The sequence below is a fragment of the Sciurus carolinensis genome, chromosome 17 (assembly GCF_902686445.1).
Source record: "Sciurus carolinensis chromosome 17, mSciCar1.2, whole genome shotgun sequence".
Lineage (NCBI taxonomy): Eukaryota > Metazoa > Chordata > Mammalia > Rodentia > Sciuridae > Sciurus > Sciurus carolinensis.
The window spans coordinates 3,136,137-3,159,366 of record NC_062229.1 but is presented as its reverse complement, the minus strand read 5'-3'; the positions used below and the strand labels follow the sequence as shown (position 1 = coordinate 3,159,366).

The window sequence follows — 23,230 nt, the reverse complement described above, 5'->3', positions numbered from 1 at the left end:
CCCTCCAGGAGGTAGAAGGGCATGGCCAGAGGCTTACCGTCCCCCTGTGCCTTCTAGCATTACTCCGACGACCGCCACGGCCACGGAGGACCCCCGGAGCGCCACGGCCGAGACTCACGCGACGGCTGGGGGGGCTACGGCTCTGACAAGAGGCTGAGCGAAGGCCGGGGTCTCCCACCTCCCCCGAGGTGAGCAGTGGGCCTCTCAGTCCAGACTCGGGGTGGCAGGTCTACCTTGGGCCAGCCGGCTGCACCGCAGGCCTCAGCCGAAGGAGAGCTTGAGGGCGCCACCTGGCCTGGGTCCTTCCTCTCTTCCCAGGCGGGTGGCTCAGGGTCTTTGTGAGGGAACCTGGACGACAGGTGTGGGCCCTCCCCAGCAGCGGCACTTATGTGCTCATTGTGGCTCCTGTCATTGCTGCAGTGGCCCCTGGGGTTCCTGGCCAGCTCACCTCTATCCTCTGGACTGTCCTTGGGCAGTGACTTATGTCCTGGCTTTATCCCCTGCGTGAGGTGGGCTCTCAGCACAGCTGTTGGGTGCTGTACAGGGCAGGTGGCCTGCGCTCCTCTCCTGCCCCCGTCCCTCCTGGCACCATTGCCAGGGACTCTTCCCTTTTCTCAGAGCTCTTGCTGGTGTTCAAGGACACCAGAAGTACCTACCCCCTGCAGGTGGCACAGATTGCAGCCACAGTCTGATAAGCTAATGGAACATGTTCTCTTCCAAGCGACCTACTTAGAACCTGATCCCTCAGTGTCGCCTCATCTGAAAAGCCTGTGGGACATTTCAGTGGGAGAGCAGTCCTGAGCATCGATCGCACTGGCAGCAGCCGGCACCTGGGGCAGGGTATGCACCCAGCAGCCCACTGGTGGGCCTGGCGGAGGCCTGGTCTTCGCTCCTGGGGGCCCCTGAGGCCCACTGCCCAGGATCTCCAGCCCAAGGCCGGAGTGCCCAGGAGCCCCTGGCGACTCCTGGTACCGGGATGTTAATCTTTGGTTTCTGCCTGAAGCTTTCTTTAAGCAGCCGTACTGGGGGGAGGCACAGGCCGTGCAGTTGACCCACTGACAGTGCACGCCTGTGACGGTTAGTGTGTTTGGGGTGGACGAGCTTCGGACTGCGTTCCATTTAGAGCCTCTTCTTCAGCCCCAAGCAGAGCCCTGGGCAGCTGCAGCCTAGCTCCTGGCTCTTCTCGCCGAGGATGACGGGCTAGGTTCTCCACGTGTTGCTCCTGTTCACGGCCGAGTGTCCTCTTGTATTATGGTCGCTGTGTCTGGTTTGTGCCTCGTCAGTGACCATGACTGTTGGGTCCTTTCCCACCGTTGGCACCATGGGCCATGCTGCTGCGTGGGTGCAGGGGTTTTTATTGGAGTGGCCTCCTTCTCTGGGGTGGCTGCCGTGGCGTGGGGTTGCTGGCTTATGTGGCAGGCCTGTACTTAAAGCCCACTTTGACCTGTCATCCCAGACGTGGGACACCTACGAAAACTTAAGTGTAGCGTGTAGTGTGTATTTACAGCTGTATGATAACAGTGATTAAGGGTACGATTACCTCATAATAACGTTAATTAGTGTGATGATACACACAAGCTCTAGAGTATGATTTCCAACCTGTTTTAATGCATCTGTGTCAGTTTTGTTGAAACGTTAGGGAATTGGAAGCTCTGCATTTGCAGGCCTTTGGGGAGCCCCGAGGGCGCTGCCGGTGTCGCCCTCCCTTGCCAGCACTGGGCCGCCCTCCTTCTAGGGCTCATGTGCCTTCTCCCTGGTGGCTCCCGGAGCTGGACCCCTCACGTGCTCTCTGCTGTTCGTACCTTTGGGGAGGTGTTACTTGCGGCCGTTTGCTCTCTGGAGCGCGGGACCTGCCTCTTCCCCAGGTGACTGCGGACATGTCGGGACAGCTGTGTGTGTTTCTGTTTTGGCAAAGGGGTGGACGAGACTGGGCAGAGCACAACCCGCGGCTGGAGGAACATCAGGTCCGGGCCTGGCAGGGTGCGGTGGATGCTGGCGCAGTGGGCCGGGAGAACGCGCGGTGGCCAGGTACTCCAGGGAGAGGCGGCGTCTGGGGCCAGAGGCCATGCACCAGTGTCCACAGTGTGTCTTCTCTTGCAGGTGCTGAGAGGGGCCTGTCCGGAGCCTCGGGGCCAGGGCACGCAGCGGGCCGGGGCGGCGTGGCTGGGTAAGGAGCGCTCTCCCGGGCCACCTTGCCAGCCCCTGTGTTCACCTCCCCGGGTTTGCATGTTTGATCAACTTGCTGGGTTGGGTGTTGTGAAAACAAAACAAAAGCAGCTGGTCAGATGTCACTCAGCCACCCCAGTGCAACGTGCCATGACCAATGATCTGGCTCACCTGGAAAGGAAGAAGCGGGGAGCTTGTGGGCGGCCGCCCAGCCGTGCTGCGGGGAGGCAGAGCTCAGGGACCTCTGGCTTTGTTCCTAGGCGAGGCGGCTTCACGCATGCTGGACATTCCCAGGGCCACGTGGTGCCCGGCGGCGGGCTGGATGGTGGTGGAGTAGCCAGCCAGGACCGGGCCAGCAGGGTCCCCCATCCCCACCCCCACCCATACCCCCACTTCACCCGACGCTACTGAGGCCCCGCAGCAGGAGCTTGCAGGTAGGCAGAGGCACCGGGAGCCGCGGGGCCTTTGAAGGAGCACTCTGCCGCCCTGTCGCAGCCACACAACGTGAACTGTTTTGGGGTTTTTTTTGTTTTGTTTTGTTTTGTTTTTTAATAAACGTGCTCTTGTCCTCCGTCTGTAGACAGGTTTCTGTAACGAGCATTCCACTTCCATTAATAAACATTTCTGGTCCCCACTTGCGCACCGTGCTTTGATGTGTCCGCCTAGTGGGGCAGGCGCTGGCCTTCCATGGCCCGCCTCCCTCACCGCCTTCTGGACTCTCAGGGCTGCCTTGGAGTGGGCATCCACATCCCTGCTCGGCAGGGACGGGAGCAGCAGCCAGAGCAGGAGTGGGCCCAGGAGTCGGGCCCAGACCTCGGAGCCGGCAGTGCTGGGGTCGGAGTCGGGCATACTTCATGGGCTGGGGTTGCGCCCTGAGGCGCTCAGACCAGGCCTGGCCCTGCGCTCGTCTCTTCACCTCCAGATGGAGGCAGCGGTGCCCTGTGGGGCCTGGCCACGGGATGGGGGTGGAGTGGGCCCTGCTCACTCCTGCAGTGGACCCAGCCTTGGCCACTGGTGCCAGCTCCGCTTTACTGAAAATGCAGGTTCCTGCATGTGCAGCGTGATTCTGATTTTCTTTAGAGACAGTGTTGGGTGCAGTGGCCACACCTGCAATCATAGTGGCTCAGGAGGCTGAGACAGGAGGATCCCAAGTTCAAAGCCAGCCTCGGCAGCCTCGCGAGACGCCGTCTCTGAATGCACGCACAGAGGGCTGGAGTGTGGCTCGGTGGTTGAGCGCCCCTGGGTTCAGTCCCTGATAGCCAGAAGGAAAAGTGTTGTGCTGGCATGGTGGCGTGTGCCTGTGCTCTCCGTGACCCTCGGGAAGAGGATCACAAGCGGCCTGACTCAAAAGGACTGGGGGTGCAGCTCAGGGGGGAGCAGCCTGGGCTCAGGCCCCAGCACTGCCGAAAAGAAAAAGGTGGGCCCCAAGTTTCCAAAGCCCCTGCCAGACCTCGCCAGCTGGCCCAGCAGGCAGCCAGCTGCGGGCTCTATCCAACGGGTCCCCGCGGCCGAGCCCTTCGGGGCTGAGCGGGGCTGAGCGGGGCTGACGGGAACACCAGGCCTCGGGGCCCGGGGAGGCTGGTCCCTGCTCCCCAGCTCAGTGTTCAGTTCAGCTGGTCCGGGGCCTGTGGGGAGTTGATCCACCCGGCCACCTGCTGGCACCTGCTTCCCTCCCTCAGGCCGGAACAATCACATTGTCCCAATGTCCCTCCCCTGCGTCGGCACTGGGGGTCTGGTTTTTAAAAGCAGCCTGAGCCTCACCCAGCTGGTGAGCTGCAGACAAGGCAGAGTCGCCCACATGGTGGCCTCCTGCACAGAGTCCCCGCCCCTCCCTCCCTACCCAAGCTGGACGGCGTTTCTGGCTGGCGTTGGGAGCACGCCGCCTGCTCTGAGCGGGCGTGGGTGCCGCCCGGGCCACCCTCGGACTCCCACACGCCCCAAAGGCTGGAGGCCTGCCTTCTGAGCCGGCCGTCCTGGCTGTCACCCACTGGACTCCTGAGCCAGGCTAAGCCCGTGTCTGCCCCACAGACGTGCAGGAGACGCCCGGGCCGCTGGGCTGCCTGGAACTTGGCGGACGCAGCCCGGCAGGTTGAAGTGGGATCCAGGCCCAAGGCCTCCAGGCGTCTGTCCTGCCTCTGCTCTGAGCCGTAGAGGCGTCACCCCGGCTCCACCTGCACTGCCAGCTGTTCCTGCAGGCATTGGTGTCCAGATGTCCCTCCCCCAGGGACACGGGGTCCCTGCTCCACCTGCTCCTCCCTCCTGTGGTATCTTGGTGGGTCACATCTGCAGTGACCCCGTTGCTGTCTCTGGCCGTCACCTGAGGTTTTGGGGCGGGATTGAACGTGGGACTCAGGGCAGCTCAAACCCCACTTCGCCCATCACGGTGGTGACACGTGGGTTTCCTGGTGAGCTGAGAGACGAACGTGCTTCATTCCTGGGCTCTGCGGGAACCTCTGCCTTGCGTGGGCATAGACCTGTGGGCGTCTGGCCCCTTGGTACTTGTGTGGCCGGGGATGGAGCCCAGGGCCTAGCAGGGCCAGGCACGTGTCCACCCCTGGGCTGCACCCCAGTCCTTTTTATCTTTTTATTTTGAGACAGTTTCATTAAGTTGACTGGGTGACCTCAAACTCGGGGTCCTCCTGCCTCAGCCTCCCCAGCTGCTGGGTTTACAGTGGTGCAGCGCCTGGCCCAGGTGATGCTGAGGTCCCAGGGGCACATCATCCTTGGAGGTGACACAGGCCCCGGGCAGTGTGTGGGGCAAGCTCCTGGTCACTTCCCTGCTCCACAGGCCACGTCTACCTTGTCCTCGAGGGTGTGCCTCAGCTGTGGCAAGCTCAGAACAGAACCACGTCTGTCTTGGCCAGAGACCAGGAAGCCATGCCTCGTTTGGGCTTGTCTCTGACAGGGTGTCATCTTGGCCAGGGTTTTCCCAGGCCCTCGTTATTCCAGGAGAAAGGCAGGGAGCAAGGTCCGTGCAGGAAGGGCCCCTGCTCCTGGCTGTGGGCACCTTCTGCTTCTGCAGGCAGCTGGGCCACCCTGCACAGACCCGCCCGGGCAGTGCTTGCCTCCCATGTCCCCAGTGCCACAGGACACCAGACCAAAACCAAAAACTAAAGCTGCAAGATGCCACCCCCAGGAAGTCCCTAGAACCATCGGACTTACAGAACGTGGGATGGCAGGTGCCAGGGACTGGGAATTGCTGAAGGATGGGACAGAAGAGTTCCTCTTGCACAGAAGCGACAGTCCTAGAGAGGGTGGTGGGGCTGCCCACCGCAGGGACGTGCTTCGGCCCTGGATTGGGCAGTTCCACACGGCTGGAAGGCCAGCTGTTATGTGTATTTTACTATAGTTTTAAAAAAGATTTTCTTTGGCCCTGTGTGGGGGTACACACCTGAGTCCCAGCTACTCTGAAGGCTAAGACAGGAGGATTGAAATTTTGAGGCCAGCCTCTGCAACTTAGCAAGACCCTGTCTAAAAACTATAAAAAGGTCTGGGGTGCAGCTCAGTGATAGGGCACTTCCTAGCAGGGACCTTGGATTCAGGCCCCAGCACCTCAAGAACCAGCGTGGCTTGTTCACGGAAGGAGGCACAGAAGGAGGCATCCCAGGAGCGAGAGCCACCCTGGTGGGACAGAGGAGGACAGACGTGGGCACCAGAGTGCCCGAGGTGCCCCCTTGCTGGGTCAGTCCTCACAGCTGGTGACCATCTGTGTCTTGGCTGCTCGGACTGAAGACACAGCTCACCGGACACGGTCTCCACACAAAAGCTTAGAACCTGGCACACGGTGAGTGCCCACAGGTGTGGACGGGCCCTGGTGCGCCCTGCAGGGATGGGGCTCAGTGCCCTGCTTCACAGGGGCTCCTGGGAAGGGGTCCAGGCTGCTCTTTTTCGGGGTGGCCGGGGAAGAAAGCGTCGGGATGGGGTGAACACCCCACTATGTGTCCACGTCTGCAAGCGTCAGCCAAACCCACTTGCTGAGTTTTGTGTTCCTAAGTGTCCTTCAGAGCAGCGCCTGGGCTCCTGGGCCAGCAGGGCGGGTGAGGTCCCGGGCCGCTGCCGTGCTCAGAGGCCACGTCACTCAAAGGCCTTTCAGTTCAGTAAAAAGGCAAAGTAGCCAGCGGCCGAGTCAGCACCTGGTGCTGCTGTGGCTCCGCCTCCCGCCTGCTGCGTGGGCCCAGGTCTGCAGAGGCCTCGCCAGGGGCTGAGGAGGGGTCTCCAGCTAGAACAAGCCAGGAGAGGGGAACCCGTCCCACCGGCTCCCGGTGGCCCAACCCCACCGCCTGGGGCTTCCCGTCTTGAAACGGGCAGGGTGGGCTGGGGCGCCACTCAGCGGGCTCGTCCCCGGCACCACACAACCAAAGACCCCGTGCAAACCAGCACCGCAGCGTCCGCGTGACCCCTGTGGCCTCAGCCCTGCTGCGCCCGGGCACCACAGAGACCCTCTCGCACAGGCGGGGCCCGGCCTCCATGGGCCCGGCCCGCCCGCCCGGCACCCACTGCACCTTAGCAGCGTTTGAAGTCAGAGGCCGCGGTCTGGCCCCTGGAGCGCCACACACTGTGGAGCTGAGTGCCGGAAGCCGCCGCAGGCACCTCAGGGCTCCTCGGGTCCTGCGATCACACCCAGCTCCCGCCCGCCAGCTGCCCAGCCACAGAAACCGCTCCCAGGCTCGCGGGCTCGTGCGGGCCCTGGAGCTGCGCCCCAGCCGAGCTGCAGCCCCACGAGCCAAACCTGCAGACTGGTCAGGGGAGACCCTCCGGGCGGGCGTGACCGAGCAGGTGCAGCAGCAGGCAGCCCACCTGGCCAGGCCCCGGAGGCGAGATCAGAGCCTGGGCCAGTGCATCCCGGACTCCCTGGGCACTGGGCTCAAGGGCCAGGCAGGGACTGTGACCCACAGGCTCCTGCTGTCCGTGCTGGGAGGGTCTGGAAGGGCGTTCCAGGCCAGGGGACAGCCCCTGCCAGGTGCCAGGAAGGAAGGGGTGCCGCACCTTGGAGGGACCACGCACTTGGGAGCACAGGGGACCTGAGGGCAGAGGGGAGTTGACCACCCCCATCAGGGGAGGAGTCACCTGCCCAAAGGCCACAGGGAGCCACAGCAAGTTCTGAGCCCTGGAGAGGTCAGCCCTCCTGGGAGGGCTAAGGACAAGTGTCGGCAGCTCCGTCTGGCCCTGCCCTGCTCGGGGGTTCCAGTCTTCTCTGCCCACCCTCCCCAGGCCACGGGGACCCCACGGGCAAGGGGTGAGCCAGGCCCAGGGCCAGCTTCTGTTGGATGCAGTCTGCAGCCTCAGGGTGCCTGTCCCAAAGTCCAGGGCGTGGGAGTTGGGGGGCGGCAGAGCCACGACACTACCAGGGGACAGGGCCCGAGGGACGCCACTGTGCTGGGGTGTGCAGGAGGGGGCTGGAGCCACCTGCTTCAAGTGCAGACTGGGACACACGCTGGACGGGGGGCGGCCTGAGGGCTGGGGGGGAGCCGGCGCGGCGGAGGAGCCGCAGCAGGGCCAGGCTGCGGCCGACCCGGGCTGCCCCGCCTGCCCACCGGGTGGCGCCCGAGAGCCATGCTGCGCTCACCCGCCCACCTGTCCTCTGCTGGCTGGTCACCCTTGGCGGGAGGCCCGGGGGAACACAGTGGAGGCTGGAGGGGGCTCCCGCTGGCAGCCAGGGTCCTGAGCCTGCGTGTCCTGTGCAGGTCTGGCGGGGGGTGTCCCTTGAGCACAGTTGTGGTTGCGTGTGTCCCCGGCTCTGCCGACGTCACCCGGCACGTCGTCTCTGTGTATCTGGCGGGGTGACCGTGCCTCCGTCTCCGTGCCCCTGGCTGGCGGGGAAAGCAGCCGAGGGACAACCCGTGGCCCCGTGGCTGTTGGCACGGCGATGGCAACAGTGGAAAGTCCCCTCCCCCGTCTCATCTCATGTGCTGCAGAGAGCCACGGACTTGTCCCCACCCTGGTGTCACCGCAAGACCCTGCCCCTGTCCCGATGGAAGGCTGTCCCCGGAGGGGGGACGTGGGGCTGCGAGCTCCCTCCCCCAGCACCTCCCACTGAGCCCAGGACGGGGCACTGCGGCCGTCCTGGCCTGTCAGTCAGACTCTGCCACATCCAAATGCCACTCCTCTCCGGGAGCCTCCTGCCCAGCATCCCGGTCAGGGAGGCGCCTGCGCCCTCGGGGACTCGCCCTGTCTGTCCCGGCCTCTGCCTGTCCCGGCCTCGGCCCCATCTTTCTTTCCTTTTCTTTTTCTTCCTTCGTCCTGCGGTGCGGGGATGGAACCCAGGGCCTCGCACACGCTGGGCAAGTGCCCTACACGGAGCCGCACCCAGCCCTTTCCATTTTGAGATGAGGTCTTGCTAAGCTGCCCAGACTGGCCTCCAATTTGCCATCCTCCTGCCTCAGCCTCTGGAGTCCCTGAGATGACAGATGGGTGCCACCGCGCCCAGCAGAAATTCAGCTTTTTAATGGAAAAAACTAACTCCACCAACTCCTCCCTTCTCGTTCTAATGTGTGTGGACCACGCCAGCCAGACGCAGCCAGGCTTCCCCTGGGACCTCTGACCTGAGCTTCTGGGTTTGAGGGGTTGCCTGGCGCCCCCTGCCCCCACATCTGCCTGTGGACCTAGCGGGCCCAGCCGTCCCTGCTGTCCAGCCCCCTGTGGCCCGTCTCTCCGGGGGCTCCTCACTTCCCACGAGCCCTCCACGCGCTGAGGTTCCTCCCGCCCCCTCTGCCCCGGACCCAGCGGGAGGGAGACGCTGCCACCGCCACCCCTCACAGTCCCGGTGGGAGCTGAGCACGGCGGCCACACCTGCTGGCCCAGCTCCTCGGAGGCTGAGGCAGGGGGATCCCAAGAACTGCGAGAGATAACTTGGCAAGACGGTCTCAGCCCCACGTGGTCGGCCGACCCAGCCCGCGCGAGGCCCTGAGATTCTAGAATGTTCAGGAGGAGGGAGGCACATTCTAAGGGTCTAGAGCCCGGGTATTCCAGATCCCAGGCCTCCCAGGCCTCCCACGCCCCCAAGCTCAGGCATTCCCAGAGCTTGTCACCCTCCGCCGGGGTCTGACGTTCCACAGTGTCTCAGAGGCAGAGGCCATGATCCCTCCAACCCAGCCCCCCGGGGAAAGGGGACCTGCTTTCCAAAGACATGGGCCCGGCTGTGCAAGCAGGTGTCCTGGGCCTCCCTTTGACCTGCTCGGTGCTGGCAGGCTCGATGAGCAAGACCTGCGCTCAGCCCGACAAGGGAAGTGGCCTGGCGCTGGGACCCGGTTCTTCAGGTAGAGCCGGCCCGCCCGCCTCCTCTGCAGAGCCTCACCAGACCCACACGGACTCTGCCACGCCCTGCTCTGGGCTGGGGACCCCTGCTCAGTGAGCTCAGGACGAAGCCACGCCCTCCTCTGGGCTGGGGACCCCTGCTCAGTGAGCTCAGGACGAAGCCACGCCCTCCTCTGGGCTGGGATCCCCTGCTCAGTGAGCTCAGGATGAAGCCACGCCCTCCTCTGGGCTGGGATCCCCTGCTCAGTGAGCTCAGGACGAAGCCACGCCCTGCTCTGGGCTGGGGTCCCCTGCTCAGTGAGCTCAGGACGAAGCCACGCCCTCCTCTGGGCTGGGGTCCCCTGCTCAGTGAGCTCAGGACGAAGCCACGCCCTCCTCTGGGCTGGGGACCCCTGCTCAGTGAGCTCAGGACGAAGCCACGCCCTCCTCTGGGCTGGGATCCCCTGCTCAGTGAGCTCAGGACGAAGCCACGCCCTCCTCTGGGCTGGGATCCCCTGCTCAGTGAGCTCAGGACGAAGCCACGCCCTCCTCTGGGCTGGGATCCCCTGCTCAGTGAGCTCAGGACGAAGCCACGCCCTCCTCTGGGCTGGGATCCCCTGCTCAGTGAGCTCAGGACGAAGCCACGCCCTCCTCTGGGCTGGGATCCCCTGCTCAGTGAGCTCAGGACGAAGCCACGCCCTCCTCTGGGCTGGGATCCCCTGCTCAGTGAGCTCAGGACGAAGCCACGCCCTCCTCTGGGCTGGGATCCCCTGCTCAGTGAGCTCAGGACGAAGCCACGCCCTCCTCTGGGCTGGGGTCCCCTGCTCAGTGAGCTCAGGACGAAGCCACGCCCTCCTCTGGGTTGGGGTCCCCTGCTCAGTGAGCTCAGGACGAAGCCACGCCCTCCTCTGGGCTGGGATCCCCTGCTCAGTGAGCTCAGGACGAAGCCACGCCCTCCTCTGGGCTGGGATCCCCTGCTCAGTGAGCTCAGGACGAAGCCACGCCCTCCTCTGGGCTGGGGACCCCTGCTCAGTGAGCTCAGGACGAAGCCACGCCCTCCTCTGGGTTGGGGTCCCCTGCTCAGTGAGCTCAGGACGAAGCCACGCCCTCCTCTGGGCTGGGGTCCCCTGCTCAGTGAGCTCAGGACGAAGCCACGCCCTACTCTGGGCTGGGGTCCCCTGCTCAGTGAGCTCAGGACGAAGCCACGCCCTCCTCTGGTCTGGGGACCCCTGCTCAGTGAGCTCAGGACGAAGCCACGCCCTCCTCTGCCGTGGGTTACACGTAACTGCTTGGCATGTGGATAAGGTCCCAGAAGGGTCATGCTGGTGTCCACAGCAACAGCTGTCGCCAGAGCCACCATGCCCTTGCATGCTGTGTCCTGAGGCCACTATTCCACCAGCCCCAGTGCGACACAATGAATTAACACATTTTCATCTTTACCAACCTAATAGGTGGGAAGGACAAAAAGGCATTTCACAATGACTTTATTTTTTATCTGAATTACCATGATGGAAAATGAATTCCTTTCTCTATGTTTAAAGGACATTTGCATTTCCTTTTCAAAACACTCTTCACGTCTTTTGCCCTTTTATCTCCTGGAGTGTTTGTTCTTATTGATTTCTAGAAGCTTTTTACATATTAAGGAAATTGGCCTTTTATCTATGATGTCTGAAAAATTTCCTTCATTTTGTCAGCCTCCTCACTTGTGAAGGATGTGATCGGTATTATGTATTTGTGTGCAGTCAGTTAAATATGTGGGGAGGTACTGGGAATTAGACCCAAGGGCTCACACACGCTAAGCAAGTGCTCTACCACTGAGCCACACCCCAACCTTTTTAAATTTTAGGACAGAATCTCATGAAGTTGCTGAGGCTAACCTTGAACTTGTGATCCTCCTGCCTCAGCCTGCTGAGTAATTGGGATTACAGGCGTGTGCCATTGCACCTGGCAATTATTAATCTTTTAATGAAAGACTTCTGGATTTAATGTCATGTTTCAACACACTGGAATTATTATTATCACGTCCCATGCTTCCTTCTAGCAGTTTAGTAATTTCTTGTTGGTGGGGTTGGTGTTTGGAAGGGAGTCTACCTTCCAAATTTAGTTTGGTTTTAGCCATTTTAAAACCTCGATCTGGAGTTGGGTGTGGTGGCAGCCCCTGTGGTCCCAGCTACTGGGGAGGCTGAGGCAGGAGGACTGCTTGAGCCCAGGAGTTCGAGGTCAGCCTGGGCAGCATAAGAGCCCTGTCTCAAAAATAAACAAACATCTGAAGCCTGATGGCTGATGGGGTGACGGCTGTGTGTTGGGGGACACAGGGAGTCTGCAGCAGGGTCTGGATTCCAATCCTGGTTCTCCCACTTTTTCCAGTGCTCCTTGGGGAAGTCAGTTAATCTCCCGCTGCCTCAGTTTCCTCGTCTGTGAAATGGGAAATGAGTTCTTACGTGAGGATCAAGGGGAGCCCCTGCTAAGGCCCTGGAAGCCACTCTCTGGCAGGCGCTGTCTCTGCTTCGCCATCTTTGGTTTGGGGTGCTTTCCTTTGAGCACCCCCAGATCAGAAGGGACCCTCCTCACTGCATGGGTCTGATCCTTGGGGCTGCCCTGCTGCCCAGGCAGAGGAGACCCAGCTCCAGACTGAGGAGCCTGCGGGGCAGGCCAGGGTTTTCTGGTGGGTAGGGGATTGAACCCGGGGCCTCAGTCCTATTGTGTATTTTAATTAGAGACAGGGTCTTCCTGAGCTGCTTAGCGCCTCGCTGTTGCCGAGGCTGGCTTTCAACTCATGATCCTCCTGCCTCAGCCTCCCAAGCCGCTGGAATGACAGGTGTGTGCCACCGGGCCAGAATTTGAGGCCACACTGTCCACTGCAGGAGGGGACGTTTCAGTGGCTGCATCATAACTGGCCAAGGACAGACCCGGAATGGCCGCGGCCAAGCCAGCATCCTGGGCACCCAGCCCTGGCCAGTCCTGGCGGGTGGGAGTGGCTCTGGAGCTTGTCAAGGGAGACTGGAGGGCTGCTGGGCTGAGGAAAGGGTCCCAGGGACGCAGGACAGCGGAAGGGGGTGGGAGCCGCCCTCCGCCCACCACTGGGCACGCCCATCAAGTCCGGTTGGTGGGACCCTTGGGGGACCATCCCCCTCCCCCCCCCGTTTTCCCCGGCGAGGTCCCAGAGGGCTCTCTCCCTCTTCTCAGGCCCTGACCACCTGCGTGGAGGGGTGTGTGCAGCTGTGTCCCCTCTCTGGACTGGGAGCCCTCGAGGGCAGGGGCCAGGGTCCCGGAGCCCAGTCAGACCCAGTCAGGCAGAGCTGGTGAGCCCATCCAGCCCCTCCTTCAGGGCCTGCCCGCCAAGGCCACGAGACCCTGCAGGTCGCCGCCTCCGTTCCGCTCCCCCTCCTCCCTCAGTTCCAGCCATACAGCCTCGGTGCCCCAGGGCCTTTGCACAGCGGTACGTCCCCAGCCCAGAGCCGCCCTGATCCCTGACCCTTTGGCGTGCGGCTCACGCTCTGGATCTCCTGGGGACGCCACCCTCTCGGGAGGCCTCCGCACCTGGCCGCCCTCGCACTTCCCGCCACGTGACCGCGGTCATTTACATGCTCCCGCAGTTTATTGGCCGGCTGGTTCTCCCCCGCGCACTCGGGCGTCCCGGGCCGCCGGGAGCAGCCGGGCGCCATGGAGGGGCTGCGGCGCGGGCTGTGGCGCTGGAAGCGCTACCACATCAAGGTGCACCTGGCGGACGAGGCGCTGCTGCTGCCGCTCACCGTGCGGCCGCGGGACACGCTCAGCGACCTGCGCGCGCAGCTGGTGGGCCAGGGCGTGAGCTCCTGGAAGCGCACCTTCTACTACAACGCGCGCCCGCTGCGCGACCACCAGACGGTGCGGGACGCGCGCCTGCAGGACGGCTCGGTGCTGCTGCTGGTCAGCGACCCCAGGTGGCCGCGGGGGCGCGGGGCGGGCGGAGCGGGGTGGCCGGGCTGCAGCGCGGCGGTGCCTGGAACCGGCCGTCACCGCACCTTCCTCCGCGCCCCTCCAGGGGTGGAACCCAGGGGCGCTTCACCGCTGGGCCAGTCCCCAGCCCTCTGTGTATTTTATTTTGAGTCAGGGCCTCGCTGAGTTGCTGAGGCTGGCCTTGACCCTGCGATCCTCCTACCTCAGCCTCCAGAGCTGCTGGGATCACGGGCGTGGCCACCAGCTCCTGTTTGCCATCGTCCCTTTCTTTCTCTGCCTGGTCCATGTGTCTCTCTTTTCTGTCCACTTGTCTCCCCACAGTCCTGTTCTGAAACCTGCTGCCCACACTTGGTCTTGGCCCTCTGGGGTCTCCAGAGCAGTCCCCTGGCAAGGCACTTGAGGATGGGGTCTTCCCACCCCGGCAGGGGTCTGCAGAGAGATGCTCTGGGCCAAGCGAACAGCACGTTCAGAGGCCGGGGCATCTCTGGGAGCTGGGTGGCAGCTGGCAATTGGCAGGGGTGAGGCGTGGCAGAGGGGGAAGGGGCTGGTCATGGAACCTCGGATGCCACCTTGGAGGTGTTGAGCAGGGACGGGACAGGGTGCCACAGTGTAACCCTGGTTTTATGAGGTGTCTCTTGCCAGGGCCCTAGAGGCTTGGCCCACCAAGCTTGGGATATGGTGTGAGAGCTGGAGCCTCAGGTGCCCTTCTGTTCTGGGAGGCCTGAGCAGGGTGGGCGAGTCCCCCTCTGGGCCAATTGAGGAGGGTCTCTGGGGTCAGGAGTAGCCTGCGGGGTGACGAAGGGGGCGCCCAGCACTGGAGGCTGAGCGATGGTGTTCCCAGCAGGGGGACAACCCTCGAACATCCAGAAAATGGTCCTTCAGTATGCTGTAAGCATTTAGTAAGCGCCTGTTGTGTCCAGCGGGGACCCAGGGACTCTAGGCCTTGCCCTCATGGAACCTGGGGTTCAGTGGGGGGGAGACAGACGCACCTGTCATCAAAGGCTAGCTCGTGACGGTGACCGTGAAGAGGTGCGGGGACCTGGAGAGGGACAGGGGTGCGCTGCCCCCACAGCCGTGGCTTGGGGCAGGACAGGAGTGTGGGCTGGGGCCCCGCAGGGCCTGGGAAGGAGGCTGGTGGCAGGGCGGCGGGCAGAGCAGGCCGAGCCCCGAGTGGGCGGGCGGCTGTCCTGGCTGCTGTGGGGCCACAGGCCTCCCCAGGCCCCTGCCCTGCCCTGGCGTCTGCCCTGCTGAGGGCGGAGCCCAGCTGTGTCTCCCAGACGGCAGGCGAGGCCCCGCCCTCTCCCCTTTGCCGCCTGCCGGCTGTGTGTCCCGGGGCAGTGCGCCCACCCTCTCTGGGCCTCCAGCGGGCTCTGAGCCTGGAGCCACCCGCTCCGGGTGCAGCAGGGCCCCAGCTCCCGCCCGCACCCAGGCCTCCTGCCTCTGCGGTGTCCTCCTCTCCCCTGTGGTCTCCTGTAACCTCCGGTCTCCAAACTGTGACGTGGCCTCGGCTACCTCCGGTGGCCGCACTGCCCAGGACAGGTTGGCACGGGGCACCTGCGGGTGGGGAGGTGCTGGGCTCCTGCGAGGGCCCTGCTCAGGCGCTGGGTCTCCCTGGGGTCCAGGCAGGAGGCGGCCGTGCACTCCGGGCCAGCTCTGGGGCCATGGTGCCCCCACTGTGGCCTCCAGCCTGCTGCTGGACACCCCTGCTGTCCTCTCTGCTGTCCCTTCACTTGCACATCTAGCCCCCTCTTGTTGCCAAGCCCTGCGGACGAGTCCAGCAGCCACGGCCCCACCAGTCCAGGGTCCAGCCCCAGCACCGCCCACCCAGGCCCTGTGTCCACCCTCCCCCGGGTCCTGCAGCAGCCACCAGAGTGCCTGCTGCCTGCCGGTCAGGTCCCTCCCTCCTCTGCCCACAGCCCTCCATGGCTCTCACCTTCCTGGGTGGGGGTCAGAGCCCAGGTTCGCCCTGCAGGCTGCAGGCCTCTGCGTGTCCTGGCCTGTCCCACATCCCTCGGCTCCACTCACACAGGATCCTTCTGCGTCTGCCCCAGGGCCTTTGCACAGCTGCGCCCTCTGCCTGGAGTGCTTTTACCTCCATACCCCTGTCCCCGCTCGGCTCCGTCATGCCTTCGTTGAAATGCCAGGTCTTCCACGCAGCCTCGTCTCCACCCCATGCGCGCCGCCCCTCCAGTGGCCTCCACAGGGCAGTGCTGCCCTCCGTAGATGGTGTCCAAGAGCCATCGACCGCGACTGCTCAGAACGTTTCCCCGCGCTCCAGCCAGGACGGGCCGTGGAGGGGCCTTGGACTGGAAGCGCCTCCTGGCAGGTGTGGGGCCCGGTGCCAGGGCCGTTTGCCTGACCCGTGTCTGTCTGTCCCCTTCCTTCAGGTAGTCTGGATTGGAGGAGGCGGAGCCACGATGGAGGGGACTCCAGGAGCTGCGTAAAGGAGCTGGCGGGGCAGGGCGCCGAGGGAGGCGCCTTCCCACCTCCTGGGAGCCTGGACCTTACTCCAGGTAGGTCCCTCAGTACTTGAAATTCAGAGGGGACCTTAGTAGGAACAGGGCCCCGTTGACGTCTCCCTCCTCCCCAGCCTTGTGCTTCGGCCCTGGGGGTGGAGAGGCTGGCTTCACCTTCTCAACTCCCTCTGGACTAAGGGAGATGCTCCTGAGCTGTGCTGCCCCCAGCGTGCTGTGTGGCTTTGGGAAAATCGCTCATCCCCTCTGGGCTCTGTGCTGCCATCTTGAAACGAAGCCTTGGGCTTTGGTTGGTGCATTTGGTTTCACCACACCCTTTGCCTGCAATTCCAGAAACTACCACCTGGTGGCTCAGTAAGCCAGGCCTGGGTAGCGGTGCCCCCGGCAGCCACCTCTGTCCTCTGGAGGGCACAGGGACACAGGGCCCACATCAGGGCTGTTAGGGAAGGACTCTGCCCGAGCTGTCCCCGCTGGCCTGGGTTGAAACGCTCCTTCCCCTCGGCTGCTGCCCCAGGTCCCGGGCTCCCAGGTTCACGCAAAACCCAGGGCGTCCGGCCGCTGCCACCACCTCACGATTCCTGACGGAGCCCTGTCCCCGATGCTGACCCGCCGCAGGACAGCCGTGGCCTCCCGGCTGTGTCACGACCTTGAGGCTGAGTCTCCGCCCCGTGGACAGAGGGACCCGCGAGGGAGCATGGCGGGCCGCGTCCTCCCCCGACCTGGCCAGGCCTCTGCCCGGCGCCCCTGCAGCCGCCGCCAGCCCAGCTGCCTCCCGGAAGTCTCCGCTCCTCCCCAGCCTCGCGCCCGGCCCCTCAGGACGCCCACAGCCTGCTGCCAACACTCACCCAGGCTCAAACGACCGTGGGACCTGTGGCCCCGGCCTGGTGGCGAATGCTGCCCCTGCCCCCTCCCCCTCCCCCTGCTGGGCTCTGGCCGGCTGGGCGCTGACCTGGGGAGCTCGGCGGGCAGGCTGCACCGCGGACGCTCAGGCCAGAGGCGCCTGGAAGGAGCAGCGGGCTGATCACGCTGCTGTCTGCTGCCCCTCCAGCACTGAGCACTGAGCACTGAGCACTGAGCATTGAGCACTGAGCATTGAGCATTGAGCACTGAGCACTGAGCACTGAGCACTGAGCACCAGGACCTGGGGCCTCCCCGCTCCCAGGGGAGTTGGGCAGGACGGACCCCACTTCTCTCCTGTAGGCGGGGCTGCTGTGCTGGGGACTCAGGTCTCCTGTCCAGGGTGGGGACTCCCGTCCCCACCTGTACTCTGGGTGTCAGCCGAGGCCCGGCCTCCGGAGACCCCAGTGACTGCGGCCTGGTGCTGCCTGGAGCTGCTCGCCTGCGCCCCTTCTGCCCTCCGCAGGGCACCAGGTTCCTGCCCATTTCACAGATGGGCATCGGCCTGGACTCCAGCCCATCCCTGGATGAGGGTCCAGCCCTCGAGGGACGGGGAGGGAGGCAGGATCCTGCCTCCAGCAGGGCTGGCGTGGGAGAACGTGGTTCAGGGCGTTTTGACATTTAACAAACAATATGCAAATCGCATGCAAATCGCATGCAAATCGCCACCCATTCCTGAAGCCCGCCAGCGCTGGCGTGGTCTGCAATCTTAATGCCCGACCTGTCCCTGGAGACGGGGGTGCGGCCCCTCCCCCTCTCCTCCCAGGCGCCCTCCCTCCCTGGGTCCCTGTCCCTCCCAGGCCTGAGGTGGATGTGACCAGCAGGAGGGCTTCCAGCGTCCTGTGCTCACAGAGGGACAGCGTGGCCCTCATCACACGGACCCCAGGGTCACATGGAGCAGTGGGCGGAACTCGTGGCTGGGGAGGCAGGACAGCAGCTGGAGTCAGCAGAGCCTCTTCCAGGAGGCTCCAGGCCCGGCCAGCTGGGCAGGGCTGCTGACTGGCGGGGGTGCCTTGGCCTTGAACTTGACCTTGACCTTGACCTTGACCTGCTCTGCCAGGGGTGCCTGATTCAGCCGGGGCCCCTCTCCATCTATGCGTCCCCTTAGGCTGCCAGCTCTCCCTGGGCGCCCGCTGCCCGGGCCAGCCCTGTCCCAGCCACGGCCACAGAGCCGGAGGTCTGTGCTCCCCCACCGCGGGCGGGGGCCGTCTGGGGTGGACGCCGAATAAAAGACCTGAAAACAAAATCCAGCTCAACCTCCCGACTTGGCCGCGGCCCAGGCGCCTCCCCGAGCCCCCGGCCTGGGCAGGGCAGCGGGAGGGGAGCCGCCCAGAGCAAGTCCGGGCGCCTGGAGTTTCGGGTGAGACTTGGCGTCCTGGGAGGAGCCGCCTCCGCCTGGCCCGCCCACCGCGTGTGCCCCCAGGAGGAGAAGGGCCTTCCTGGTGGGCGAGCCCAGGCGGCTCCCAGAGGGCCGTCCCCGCCTGCCCGGGTCCTCTCCCTACCCCAGCGTCCCTGCTGCTCCAGGCCCTCTCTGTCTCCCAGACCTCAGGCGGCTGGCCTCCCGCCAGAGCCTCCCCTGGGGGCTGGGTCCATCCGGGGCACTGGAGAGTGCTGGGGACGGTGTGGTGACCAGGCCACTCCACTGACCCATGGTCCAACAGAAAGTGCAGGAGCTGCTGGGTGGGCCCGGGGGGCTCCCGGGAACCCCTTGCCAGCTGGAGTGGGGCCTCTCCCGCTGCTGTCCCCACCTGCCCACCTGCCCAGAGCGGGCGGTGCCGCGGATGGTGGCCAGGAGCTGCTTCCTGACAGAGAAACCCTGACTCATCCTTGTGCCCGGTGGGGTCGAAAAAATCCTTTGGGGGAAACAGTCAAAAGGATAAAAAAAAAAAAAAAGAAAGAAAGAACGAGCCCCAGCGGAGCTCCGCAGCCTGACTCACCGGGCAGGGGCAGACGCCAGCACGCCTGGGCCCGCAAGGAGACCTGCCCAGCCCTTCCAGGGGGCGCCCCTGCCTAGCCACCGAGGGCTCCTGGCCACACAGTGAGGGCTCCAGGCTGAGGCCTGAGGGCTCTGAGCTCCTGAACGCAGCCTCTCGCTGGGCGGGCTGGGAGACCACGGGCCTTTGCACATGCTGCCTCTGCCCGTGCACCCCAGCCTCCAACTGCACCCTCCAGTCGCCTCCCTGGGGCGGCCCCAGACGTGCTTCCCTGGCTTCCTATTCTCAGACACCCTGTTCTTTTCATTCGTGACATTAATTATTTATAGTATTATTCGTTCGATGCTGTTTTCCTGACCAGCCTGTGGCGCTGTGAGGGTTGAGGCTGGTCTGGTCACTGGGGGGGGGCGCACAGTGTCCAGCAGCCCCGGAGCACCGGCCCCAGTTCCTGCCACCCCTGTGCCTGGCTCCAAGGCTGCCAAGGGGCACGAAGGCCCAGGATTGGGATTCCAGGCACTCTGGCTCCCGCCGTGGTGATAAATGGGCAAAATTCAGAATTAATTATTGACTGCTCCGGCAAGCCAGCCCGATCTCGACAGATAAAGAGTGTCCTCGCCGCTGCGTCTGCCCAGCGCTTCTCTGGAGTTTATTAGAGGTTGGGAGGTGGCTAGCCAAGGAAGGAGTCCAGAGGCATTGGAGCCAGGCAGAGCTGGGTGGGAAGGCCTGGGTCAAGCTGGGGCACTTTGGGCAACTCGCTTTCCCTCTCTGAGCCTCATTTTCTCATTTGGGAAACAGGGAAGTAAAACATTCTCATGTGTTGGGATGAATTGATGTGAGGATGGGAATTGCCCCGAGCAAATAGAGCGTAGTATGCAACAGGTATCCAATAAATGCTGTAGAATCTTTGGGGACAGGTATCCTAATTCTCTCCCCCTTTTGGCAGGATAAAACAGCATAGGGTTGGAGCAGAATTCTCACCCAGCAGCAGATCTCTGTCCCTTAGATGGCAAAAATGTTGGGTGGCAAACAGGTCTGAGCTTAAGAACAACCACAAAGGACCAACAGTTTGTCAGTACTACTTCCTCTTCCTACAGATTCCAGATCTGACCCTGCTGCAGGGACACAGCGCCCCCTAGTGGTCAGTGAGGGAGTGACAGCATCTTAGCAATTCAATGTCCTCAAGTTATCCTCACACTGTCCACTAGAAATATCCTGCTAGCCAAAGATGTAATTTAAAATTTTAATGGTAGCCACAGGGGGAAAAAAAGGAAAAATAAATAGTTGAAATTAATTTTAGTACTATGTTTTTTTTAATTCAATATATATCCCCTGATCATTCTAATGTGTTGGTCTGTCTTCCGTGACTATAACAAATGCCTGAGATAGTCAACTTGTGAAAAGAAGAGGTTCATTTTGACTCATGGTTTTGGAGGCTCCTGGCCAGGATCCGTTGGCCATTGCTCTGGGCCTGTGGTGAGGCAGTGCCTTGAGGTATCAAGGTGAGCTCGGTGGAGCAGGTCCAGGAGGTAAGGAGAGGAAGAGGAAGAGAGGGGCCATCCCCTGGAGGCCACGCCCCCAAGGAACCAAGCCTCCGGCCAGGCCCCGCCTCTTAAAGGCCCCGCCTCCTCTCATAGCGCCTCCCCGGGACCAGGCCAGGTCTGCGATAAGTCAGAACGTCTGACCCGGGCCTTGACTGACCCATGAGTCCCTTGTCCTACTCCAAACGTGCCCGCCTCCCCAACCCTGGTCCGCACTTCAGCTCCGGCCCAGCCACGGTGTCCTCTGCAGGATGGGGAGTCTGTGCCCAGCTGAGTCCCGCGGCCCGAGGGCTGTGAACAGGGTGGAGTTCAGCCTCCTCCACCTGCAGGACCTCTCTAGCTTCCAGAAGGCAAAGTGTCCGTCCCACAGTCGTCACACGGTCCTTCACCTCTCCAGCGTCCACACCCACAGCGCCACCTGCCAGCAAGGTGTCTATGTCCCAAAACTTTGGGCAGCCTACCGTGGTCAGCGGATGGGTGCGTGGAGGTGACCCTGGACAGAGGGCAGGACATGCGGCGCCCGAGGGCAGCCCTGAGAGGTCCTGCAGGAAGAAAGCCGCCGGACCCTTGGTTCCTCTTCCAGCCGCAGGGCCGCTCCTTGTCCAGGGCCCCCCGGCTGCGCCAAGGTGCGGGCGCACAGGGTCCGGGCCACGGGGTCCCTCGCGGGCTGCGGCTTCTCCCTGCTGAGCCTTTCCACCGTGTGCTGGGACCACGACCTCCCGGAGGCCACCGCGAAGTGAGGGCGGTCTGTCCTGATCTGGTGACAAGCAGCACCTTGTCACAGCGGCCACACCCCGTTACTCAGGAGGAGCCGCAGGCCCCACTCACGCCCAGGGGAAGGAGAGCAGGGTCGCCCTCGGACTCTGCCTGTTGGCTTCTGGGGGTCCCGGGTGGACGCCCGGCCTGGGGGCCTGGCCAGCTCTGCCGCCCCGCCCCTGGCGTGGGATTCCTGCGCGTCCAGGGCGGCCTCAGAGGCCCCGCGTCCCACCCTCGGCACCACGAGAAAAGGAAACGAAGGTACCGCTCCCACCCACCGCTGAGACGGGAAGAGAAGGCCGGCCCGCTGCTTCCTCAGCACTTACTGAGCGCCTGCTGCACACCAGGCCCCACGAGGCGCAAGATGAAGGTCCCGCCGCCCAGGACCTGCCCTCCGCGGTGCAGGCAGACCCGGCAAATTACCGGACACGATGCTCGGTCGTCAAGAATAAGGCCACGTGGCTGCAGCAGTCACAGTGACTCTGCAAAGCGACCACAGCCAGTCAGGATCCCCCGCCCCACTCCACGGTTCTCTCTGGCCTCACACCTGGGAGGCCGTTCCCCCTGAACTTCTCCTGATTAAACCTTAATTCCAATGATTAAGCCAGGCAATGACTGGCAGCGCGCAGGAAGGAGGCCGGCCTCCCCAGGGGAGGGGGAGGCCAGGACGGAGGCTGCGCAGTGGCTGGAGCTGAAGCCCACACCTAATTAGCCCCTCAGGATTAATTAGTGGCCCAGGACAGGCTGGGAAACCTATTACCTGAGCAGCGCCGGCCGCCAGCCCCTCCTCTGTTTGTTTTAAAAAGCACCTGCCCCTCCCCCCCCAGGGGACGGCGTCCCTCTTTCTGAGCAGAAGGCGTGTGTGGGCTGGGCTGTCAGCGCGAGAGGTCTAACTGGGAAGGACGTCTGCACAGGGGTGCCTGGTATCAGTAACACGCTGCTCTTTGAGCACTGAGTATGCGCCCAGTGTTTGCACACGTTCTTCAGCTGGTTGCCCCTGTGATAGCTCAGGGGTGTGAGGAGCTCCCACCCCGTTGAGCAAGTGTGCCTGACTCCCCGATCTGAGCATTTGAGCCCCTGGAAATATCAGAGTGGGTTTTATTTTATTTTATTTTTGGTGCCAGGGATTGAACCCAAGGGCGCTGAACCACTGAGCCAAATCCCAGCCCTGTTTATTTTTTTATTTAGAGCAGGTTCTTGCTGAGTGGCCTAGGGCCTTGCTAAGTTGATGAGCCTGTCCTTGAACCTGCCATCCTCCTGCCTCAGCCTCCCGAGCCGCTGGAATGACAGCGAAGGGGCGTCAGACTCTCACTTTTGTCCTGAGAGCCCGGGTGGGGAAGGCCTCAGCCCGCGGAGCGGCGCCGGGGGCTGCAGCGGGGAAGGGAGTGGGGGTCGCTGTGGTCTCTGCCCCCACACCCTGCCCAGGCCACTCCCGGCCAGGGAAGGCCTTAACCTCCGGTGTCACTTCTCCTTGGCCTTCGAGACCCTGGCGGGTGTCTGGAGGGCCGCCTGCGAGGTCCCAAGCTGCTCCTGCCCAGCAGCCTCTCCAGAGGCTCAGACCCCACGTGGCTCAGCTTGCTGGGGTCCCTGCAAAGGCCGGTGCCACTTGGGTCCTTGGGGCGCGGGGGGTGGAGGGACGTGAAGGAAGAAAAGGTCCCCGGCTGGGACCTGCAGGGGGCCTCAGCCAGCCCCGCGGTCTCCAGTTTTACAGGCAACGGGGACTGAGGCTGAAAGGAAGTCAGACCCTGCCGCGTCGCACAGAGCCAGCAGGACGGGCCGCAGCCCAGCCTCCCACCTGTGCCAGGAGGGCCTCCTTGCCTGCTGCCCCCGGCGCCTACGTCACAGGGACAGGGTGCCGTCGGGGGACCGCCGGGGGCTGGGTGAGGGTCCGACCGCACCCCTTCCCACCCTGCAGGGCACCGCCGGGGCCTCTAGCTTCTGCATCCCGAGGCCCCAGCTGCAAACCTGAGAGCGCCCAGCACAGGCACGTGGCTCGCACCCCGGCCCCCACGGTGTCCAGCAGGCCCAGTCCCTCCCAGCCTCACGTCAGCCCTGTCCTCTGCCTGCTGCCGGGGACAATTAGAGTGTCAGAGAGGCTGCCGCAGCCAGACAGGCCCGGCCTCATGTTTAATTCATGGCGGGGCTAATTATAGCCAGGCGGGGGAGGGGCCTCCTAACCTGGGCCTCCTACCTTGGCCTCCACACCCACTCTCCTGCCACAGGGGACAGGATGGGGACGGTGCTGGTGTCCCCCCAGGACCCAGCTTGGGGCAGCAGTGTGGGCTCCCCAGCA

The 23,230-nt window shown here is 63.6% G+C and overlaps 2 protein-coding genes across 3 annotated transcripts in view; both read left to right on the top strand.

Annotated features, from left to right (window-relative positions):
* Safb2 (scaffold attachment factor B2) overlaps positions 1-2,801 on the top strand; it is a 33,324-nt gene extending 30,523 nt beyond the window's left edge. The window contains exons 18-21 of the mRNA XM_047530750.1: positions 58-188; positions 1,916-2,028; positions 2,101-2,167; positions 2,427-2,801. Coding sequence (XP_047386706.1) covers positions 58-188; positions 1,916-2,028; positions 2,101-2,167; positions 2,427-2,577 — 462 coding nt within the window. The 3' untranslated portion in view covers positions 2,578-2,801. The remainder of the gene's footprint in view (positions 1-57; positions 189-1,915; positions 2,029-2,100; positions 2,168-2,426) is intronic.
* Positions 2,802-13,010: 10,209 nt separating this feature from the next.
* Positions 13,011-19,902, top strand: Tincr (TINCR ubiquitin domain containing). 2 transcript variants are annotated; one of them, XM_047530152.1, is made up of 3 exons: positions 13,011-13,308; positions 15,726-15,851; positions 16,327-19,902. In XM_047530152.1, the coding sequence occupies exons 1-2, from the start codon at positions 13,063-13,065 to the stop codon at positions 15,780-15,782; spliced, it is 303 nt and encodes a 100-aa protein (XP_047386108.1). In that variant the 5' UTR covers positions 13,011-13,062; the 3' UTR covers positions 15,783-15,851; positions 16,327-19,902. The 2 variants fall into 2 exon arrangements, with proteins under 2 accessions (XP_047386108.1, XP_047386109.1); XM_047530153.1 differs by having other exon boundaries at positions 13,014-13,322.
* The last annotated feature ends 3,328 nt before the right edge of the window (positions 19,903-23,230 follow it).

What these genes read in the sequence shown, in the direction of transcription:
- Tincr (XM_047530152.1), top strand. Translation starts at nt 13,063, where the DNA reads ATGGAGGGGCTGCGGCGCGGGCTGTGGCGCTGGAAGCGCTACCACATC. An exon ending in ACGGCTCGGTGCTGCTGCTG is followed by an intron (nt 13,309 to 15,725) that starts GTCAGCGACCCC and finishes CCCTTCCTTCAG; the next exon opens with GTAGTCTGGATTGGAGGAGG.